The sequence below is a fragment of the Salvelinus fontinalis genome, chromosome 17, assembly GCF_029448725.1.
Source record: "Salvelinus fontinalis isolate EN_2023a chromosome 17, ASM2944872v1, whole genome shotgun sequence".
NCBI lineage: Eukaryota > Metazoa > Chordata > Actinopteri > Salmoniformes > Salmonidae > Salvelinus > Salvelinus fontinalis.
In genome coordinates, this window is record NC_074681.1 from 11,685,332 (window position 1) to 11,694,044 (window position 8,713).

An 8,713-nucleotide genomic window follows, 5' to 3' on the forward strand; every position below is an offset into this window, starting at 1 on the left:
AAAAATTGTAACAGTGACAAAAAGTAACAAATGTTTTCATGAAAAAAAGTTTAAACATTTAGTTTCCTGATAGTCTTACAATGAGATCGTAACTTTATTGCTCATAAAAAAAGTGTTATATTATAACTACATTTTTTATTTCCAAAATCTATTTATATAAAATCAGCCCAGAAAATATAGGACTAAGAAGATATAGGTAGATGGATAGCAGATGAAACAGGAGGGGAGATGTACACTGGTTATTAACATGTTCAGTTCCTGACTGTTAAATACACATGTTCTGCTGATCTGTATCCAGAACCCATCATCGGATTAGGACTGTGATTTCCTGATGTGAACCGCCTTGTCCCTGAAATAGATTAGAAACATTCATATTATTTTCAGTTGTTAAGACCACTCTTATATTTCAATATCTCTAATTTAGAGTTGTATCTGTTGTCAAATCTGAAACAGGTTCAGTGTGTCTACATTCAGGAGTACCAACTTTGTTTGTACCATTCATAATAAACAACTATATTCTAAATCCCTTTTAATATTCAAGTGTAAATAGTATAACAGTTGTAATGTTATTTATGAGAGTCATTCTTACCCCAGTCGGTTGACATGTTGGATCACCGAGCTCTGGGAAGGGTCTGCACACAAATCTTTCCCCTTTTTAGTGTGGAATCTGGAAGAGACACATACAAAACCGTAAGTCCATATTCAACACTCTGTTTTTACAGCATTGTTAACCCATATTTCTATTCAACTATAATTACAGTATAATGTATTTTTCTTGCTGAATCATTTAAAGTTCTCTAAAGAATCCTGAACCTCAATTCAAAACTAAATAATCACATCAAAGATACTCACATGATGGCAGGGATTCTGCAAATTTCAAAATCATTCTGTAGGGTATAGCCTACGATAACTCCAAAAGGTATTTCCCCACCAGTATAGCTTTGACAGCAGCCTCTTCTACGACGTCCTGTAAAAAATGAACAAATCATCAATTAAAGAGGAATCTTGATGAAGACTAAATATTACTCTAATTGTCCAACAGTTTATTTCAGTGTTCCAGTAATAACACAGACGGACTAAGACACAACTTTCACAGCAGATTATTGACCTTGTTTAGCTGCAGAAGCCTCAGTAGTGAACAGCCCCACAGCCAGGAGCACGAGCAGCACAATAACAGGGGCTCTGATCTGGGCCATCTCTTCTTCTGTGGTGCTGTGGTTAGTGATGTGATGAGCTGCTGTCTTGTCTTCAGAAAGAGAGATTCAGTGTCTGTGTGAGGTCCTACTCCTCACCAGAGCTATATATATACTCCTGGTGCAGGTAGAAACTTATTCTCTGAGAGGTAAAATGGGCTTTCCTATCCACGCCTTAAAACCAAAGTTCCACGGCAGAATTTCCCCATCACTTTCCCCAACGAGCAAAAAAGGGAAACAAGATTCTTTAACACAATAAGAGGGAGACTGTTTGAACACAACTATGACTTGTTTATTAATATACAGTATTTATTCTGAGGAGATTCAAATGCACTAGAATGTCGTCCTAAATATTGTAAGTAAGAATATAAGTGTACATAAATGCTTGTAGCTTTGTTGAAGTCTCCTGGGTTAAGAAATACATTTTGGGATTATGATAAGTGAGAGTTTTTGTTTATATTATATCTCAGTATATCTTTATCCTGGTTCTGGGGACCCAAAGGGTTTAGTTTTGCCCCAAACGCTACTCACCTGATTCCACTAATTACCTCATCATCAAAACCCTGCTCAGACAACGCATGCATCGACCAATGTTTGTGTGGCACGTCATCGACCGTGCAGTCGAGCACCAGATTGCTATAACATAACATGTGGTTAGCTGATACGTAAAATACCTATCCAGGCATTGTAAGATCCAGCATGCATCAGCAACGCCTGGGCAGAGGAACACTCCCAATGATTAGTGGAATCAGGTGTCTAGTGCTACGGCAATAACAGAACAGTGCACCCCTTCTGGGTCCCCATTAAGAAACAATATTCTATCCTATGATCCTATATGACCTAGTTATAAATACAAGTGTAGGGAGAATTTCATGCCAACCACTGTACCTCAATTGAACAATATATACATTCTACAGTATAATGTCCTTTAACCCTCATAACCAAAGGATGTGGGAGAACCTTTGTATTTTGTATTTTGATTCAGACAGAGAATAACTGTGGCCTCAAATTAATAGCCTGTTTACGCACCCATTCATCAATCTAAGTGACAATAAAAAAATCCTCATCAAAATACGTCAGTTTAAACTAGAGATATCCGATTTTTGAATGGGCTGCATCTCAATCCACCACATCCACGTATGTCGGCCTTCCACATATGCAGTGAAAGATGTCAGACCATGAGAATTCCCCAAAATCTGTCTTCTCACAAAAACGTCTGTGGAGTCCGAATGGTTCTCCGGTTCTCTGTTTTGCTCTACGTCCCCCAGAAGCCCCACGGGTCTCGTCTGAAGTCGGTAACACTGATTTGTCAACTTCTGTCTGTAGCGTCTGAACTGTTTGGGCTACAAAAGAATACTCCACTAATACCACACTGACTCCCTCGAACACGATGGTGTCCTCTGTTTTGCTCTACGACCCCCACAAGTGTCACGGGACTCGTCTGAAGGTACCAATACAAATGAGTAGACGTATGGAGGTAGTTTTGTGCCAACAAAAATATGGGGAAAAATATGTATCCCCCAAAAAACAAAATATTTCCTGAGTGTTCTTATATCTCCCAGATATAGGACAGACACTTCAAAACCTTATTTATTATGATACATTTTTTTACTGTCTTTTTTGTTATTTATGAATGTGTTATTCATGGCTTTCTATTGGCTATAGTAGTAAAGGAAAATTGCAATATTTTATTAATTATTTTTGATACCTAAAGGGGTCCAAATAGCTAAATGATCCATGGTGTGACCATCTTAAAACAATTCCATATGTTAGATTAGTAGAACACCCTCCTACCTCCCAAATGGCTTAGACTTTTAGAGGTTTTAACACCTTTGCTGTGATTATGTGTGTATGTGTAACCATGTACCCACATCAGTGAAACCACCACAGATCATATCATAGAACATACTGTATGTACAGTTATCAGATTTATCAGTTGGTCTAGGAGGAAACACAATGCATTGTGCGCCACACAGAGGAGGCTGGTGGAAGGAGCTATAGGAGGACGGGCTCATTCTAATGGCTGAAATGGAATTCATGAAATGGTACCAAACACATCAAACACATTGAAACAACGTGTCTGACTCTTTTCCATTGATTCCATTCCAGCCATTACAATGAGCCTGTCCTCCTAAAGCCCCTCTCACCAGCCTCCTCTATCTCCACAGTGATAAAGTCTATTGAGTCAAACCATGGAACTGACCCTGTTTATGTCCTATGAAGCTGTGAAAGGGCACATTTGGGGTGGTGATATTTATACCAAAATATGTGATGAGTTAGATATCAACCAAACCAGAAAATCACCTCAGAACCAGTATAGAACTTTCATTTCACCACAGGGTGTTGCACTGAGGATGAGCAAGAACTTTTCTTACAAGACGTATGACAGCTATGATGACATAATGACCCCAGGGCTCTGTTGTAATTCCTAATTCTACAGCTCTGACTGATGGTCAACATTCTATACCAGAGGAAAAGTCCTCTAACCTGTTGAGCAGGGGAATATACATGGCGACTTTGAAGGGGAACTTTCAGGTGTGACTTTGTTTGGGTAGTAAATACACACAGCAGGGAAATCCAAGAGGAATTCAATCTCCTATCTGATCAATCTAATTGTCACGTCTGTGTGTGTGTCCGTGTCTTTGTGTGTGTGACTTAGACATCGTTCACTGAAGTGCATGGATGTGGGCTGTTACGTGTAGGTTGTCTTGATAATATGGTTCTTTTCTAGGTCAGAGGAACACAGAATGTGCTGATGACCTCAACTCAAAGGGGGAAAAGTGTTTCTGTAACAACTAAATAGGTCATGATGAAGGGGTTTTAACAGTTCCTCTTCAGTTGTTGCATCATCACTTTCCCACAACCTTTGTTTAACTCTCACACCCACTGATACTTGTTTAATATAATATAGAACTCAAAGGATTCCTGCAGTTCAGAAGTATATGTTTCATATCATTAGCTCTTATTACAGTAAACTGAGATACATGGAAAGTACAGTGTCTTCAGAAAGTATTCCACATGTTGCGTTACAGCCTGAAATTATAATGGATCAAAGTGAGATTGTGTGTCACTGGACTACACAATATACCCCAACAATTTCTCAAAAAACTAATAAAAAAGTCAATAAGTATTCAACCCCTTTGTTATGTCCTGCCTAAATATGATCAGGAGTACATTCTTGCTTAACAACTCACAAAATAAGATGCATGGACTCACTCTGTGTGCAATAATAGTATTCAACCGGATTTTTGAATGACTACCTCATCTCTGTACACCACACATACAATTATGTTCAAGGCCCCTCAGTTGAATTGTGAATTTCAAACACAGATTCAACTACAAAGATTAGGGAGGTTTTCCAATGCCTCCCAAAGAAGAGCTCCTATTGCTTTGATGTGTGAAAATAAAATAAAAAAACAGACATTCAATATCCCTTTGAGCATGGTGAAGTTATTAATTTCAATTTGGATGGTGTATCAATGCACCCAGTCACTACAAAGATACAGGCGTCCTTCCTAACTCAGTTTCCCGGAGAGGACGGAAACCACTCAGGGATTTCACCATGAGGCCAATAGTGAATAATGGTTGAATAATGACTGTGAAAGGTGAAAACTGAGGATGGATCAACATTGTAGTTACTCCACAATATTAAACTGTAAGGACAGATGCTGGGAGACGGGAAGCAAGTACAGGGAGTGAATATTTAATCAATAACGGACATGAAACAAAACAAGGCCAGCGTCTGGACAAGAGGAACACAATTACATCAATGCTGAAAGGGGAAGAAACTGAGAAAGTGACAGATATAGGGGAGACAGTCAATAAGGGAATAGAGTGCAGGTGAGTCCCATGAAGCGCTGATGCGCATAACGATGGTGACAGGTGTGCGTAGTGATGGGACGCCTGACGCCCTCGAGTGCCAGAGAGGGGGAGCGGGAGCAGGCGTGACATAACCTAAGATACTTCAAAGAAATTAACTTCACGTCTTGAATACGAAGCGTTATAAGAGAACCTGGTTCAGTCTGCTTTCCAACAGACATTGGGAGACAAATTCACCTTTCAGCAGGACAATACTCGAAAACACAAGGCCAAATATACACTGGAGTTGCTTACCAAGACGCCATTGAATGTTCCTGAGTGGCCTAGATACAGTTTTGACTTCAATAAGATTCATAATCTATGGGCAAGACTTGAAAATGGCTGTCTAGCAATGATCAACAACCAACTTGACAGAGCTTGAAGAATATTGTACAGTCCATGTGTGCATAGCTCTTATACATGTACCATGAAAGAGTCACAGCTGTAATCACTGCCATATGTAATTCTAACATTTATTGACTCAGGGGTGTGAATACTTGTGTAAATGAGATATTTCTGTATCTTATTTTCAATAAAATTGCAAACAGTTCTAAAAACATGTTTTCACTTTTTCATTATGAGGTATAGTATGTAGATGTTTGAGAAGACAATGTATTTCATCTATTTTGAAATCAGTCTGTAACATAACAAAATGTAGAATAAGTCAAGAGGTATGAATACTTTCTGAAGACACTCTGTTTAACCTGCTGAGTCAATACATACAGACGTGAAATCATTGGCCATTTTAATAAATGGAACACTAGTCACTTTAATAATTCCACTTTAATAACGTTTACATATCTTGCATTACTCATCTCATATGTATATACTGTATTCTATACTATCTATTGCATCTTAGCCTATGCCGCTCTGACATTGTTTGTCCGTATATTTCTATGTTATAATTCCATTCCTTACTTAGATTTGTGTGTTTTAGGTATTTGTTGTGGAATTGTTAGATATTACTTGTTAGATATTACAGCACTGTCGGGAACTAGAAGCACAAGCATTTCACTACACTCGCAATAACATCTGCTAACCATGTGTATGTGACCAATAACATCTGCTAACCATGTGTATGTGACCAATAACATCTGCCAACCGTGTGTATGTGACCAATAACATCTGCTAACCATGTGTATGTGACCAATAACATCTGCTAACCATGTGTATGTGACCAATAACATCTGCTAACCATGTGTATGTGACCAATAACATCTGTATGTGACCAATAACAAGTTGGTTGTTGATCATTGCTAGACATCCATTTTGAAGTCTTGCCATATTTTCAATCCGATTTAAGTCCAAGCTGTAACTAGGTCACTCAGGAACATTCATTATAACTCCTACATACAATAGGCCTTCTATTCACAACGGAGTAAATGTGTTTGATTTGAACAATCAAACTTATTTTAAGGCTACTTGTACATTACATCACATCATCACACAATCCCAACGTTATGTGATCCTCTATTATACAATGATAACGTCTCCCTTAGAATTTTGCTGACATGCATCATTGTATAGTTGCCGTAAATTCTTGATCCGGGCCCAGAGTGGAAGGGAGTTTACCAAGGTACCAAAAATGTGACCTATGTGTCAAACTTCCTTGACCCAAATATATGTTAAGACTAAAGTCTCCAACTTGTTCCTCAACCGCTGGGTCTGCGGTCCAGAAAAGGGCATCATATTGCCAACTGAGAAAGTATTTAAACTAGAAATCCAGATCATTGGATCAGATGATCTTGGAATCTCATTCTGAGGACAGAGTTCCAGGTATCTGTTGAACTTCACTGCCTGCCTAGACCTCTGAACCTGACAAGATGGCAAAGCTTGCTGTGACTCTCTCTACTCTGCTGCTGCTGCTGTTGTTGGCACTGATGACTCTGGGTGAAACTAGTAAATAGGACAGGAACTGCCATCTAATGTGCTGTTCACTACCATCAATGTCAACAAATCAAAGTGTATTTGTCACATGCGCCGAATACAACAAGTGTAGACCTTACAGTGAAATGCTTATTTACAAGCCCTGACCAACAGTGCAATTGTTAAGTAAAAATAGGTATTAGGTGAACAATTGGTAAGTAATAATAGGTATTAGGTGAACAATTGATAAGTAAAAATAGGTATTAGGTGAACAATTGATAAGTAAAAATAGGTATTAGGTGAACAATTGATAAGTAATAATAGGTATTAGGTGAACAATTGATAAGTAAAAATAGGTATTAGGTGAACAATTGGTAAGTAAAAAGAGGTATTAGGTGAACAATTGATAAGTAAAAAGAGGTATTAAGTGAACAATTGTTAAGTAAAAAGAGGTATTAGGTGAACAATTGATAAGTAAAAAGAGGTATTAAGTGAACAATTGTTAAGTAAAAAGAGGTATTAGGTGAACAATTGATAAGTAAAAATAGGTATTAGGTGAACAATTGATAAGTAAAAATAGGTATTAGATGAACAATTGATAGGTAAAAATAGGTATTAGGTGAACAATTGATAAGTAAAAAGAGGTATTAGATGAACAATTGATAAGTAAAAAGAGGTATTAGGTGAACAATTGATAAGTAAAAATAGGTATTAGATGAACAATTGATAAGTAAAAAGAGGTATTAGGTGAACAATTGATAAGTAAAAATGGGTATTAGGTGAACAATTGATAAGTAAACTGCATTGTTTATCGTCTGTCTGTATGTTTCCGGGGCTGACGCTGTTGCTTGTTCCATGTCTGTTCCTATTAAATGTTGACTCCCGGGCCCTACTTCTCATCTCCAGCGTCGGCTCTTACAGCATTTGAATATTTGATGACTGTAACAATAGAATAATAACTGAATTACATGAATGAAATCACAACAACAAAGCATGAATACATGCTACTAATAATCTATTGTCAACTTCCCGTCTATTTGAAACATTTAGATTTTTTAATCATTGTTCATATGTTGAACTATTGAATTCTCACGTGAAAATAATTTGGTTGCAAATGCAGAATGACAACTTCCAGAACTGGAATTTCACTGCTTTGACAGCAGAGACAACAGTGTGTGTTGTGACACAGTTTGGAATTTGGGAATTTAACACTGATTGATGACTCAGTGCTGATGTCATGGTTCCTCTTGGTTGTGCTACCTTTATAGATGAATATGAATAACTCTTGTAAATAGTCATATATCTGATTGTTTTGAACGAATATGCATTTGTCACAACATCAACTTTTGTCTAAAACCTCAAAAGGAACAAGAAGAAACAGTTGTATGAAACTGCTGTTGTTTGCCAGGTAGAAGTTATTGTATGTTGTATACAACCATCAAGGCCAGGTCCATGTAGATTTCAATGTAATCCAAAAATAACAACTTGGAGCTTAAACACCACAGACACATCCAAAATGAATGTACTGTATGTCATCTCTACAAGGCCTTTGGAATAGGAGTGTTTTGATAAGAAACACTGTGAGAGTGATTCACTCTCTGCTGACCTCTCATGGTGTAGTGTCCTCTACAGTTACTACATCCACCCACTGGTGACCTCTCATGGTGTAGTGTCCTCTACAGTTACTACATCCACCCACTGGTGACGTCTCATGGTGTAGTGTCCTCTACAGTTACTACATCCATCCACTGGTGACCTCTCATGGTGTAGTGTCCTCTACAGTTACTACATCCATC

The 8,713-nt window shown here is 37.9% G+C and overlaps 1 protein-coding gene across 1 annotated transcript; it reads right to left on the reverse strand.

Moving 5' to 3' along the window:
- Window positions 1-68: 68 nt before the first annotated feature.
- On the reverse strand, window positions 69-1,254 carry LOC129814562 (C-C motif chemokine 4-like). The gene is made up of 4 exons (XM_055867738.1): window positions 1,109-1,254; window positions 853-967; window positions 590-667; window positions 69-349 (listed from the first exon to the last, which is right to left on the reverse strand). The coding sequence occupies exons 1-4, from the start codon at window positions 1,194-1,196 to the stop codon at window positions 313-315; spliced, it is 318 nt and encodes a 105-aa protein (XP_055723713.1). The 5' UTR covers window positions 1,197-1,254; the 3' UTR covers window positions 69-312.
- Between the last annotated feature and the right edge of the window lie 7,459 nt (window positions 1,255-8,713).

Excerpts from the sequence above, each read along its gene's own strand:
- LOC129814562 (XM_055867738.1), bottom strand. The coding sequence starts at position 1,196 with ATGGCCCAGATCAGAGCCCCTGTTATTGTGCTGCTCGTGCTCCTGGCT. Across the intron at positions 668-852 it reads TGCAGAATCCCTGCCATCAT|ATTCCACACTAAAAAGGGGA; the intron begins GTGAGTATCTTT and ends TGTCTCTTCCAG. Across the intron at positions 350-589 it reads CAACATGTCAACCGACTGGG|GGACAAGGCGGTTCACATCA; the intron begins GTAAGAATGACT and ends AATCTATTTCAG.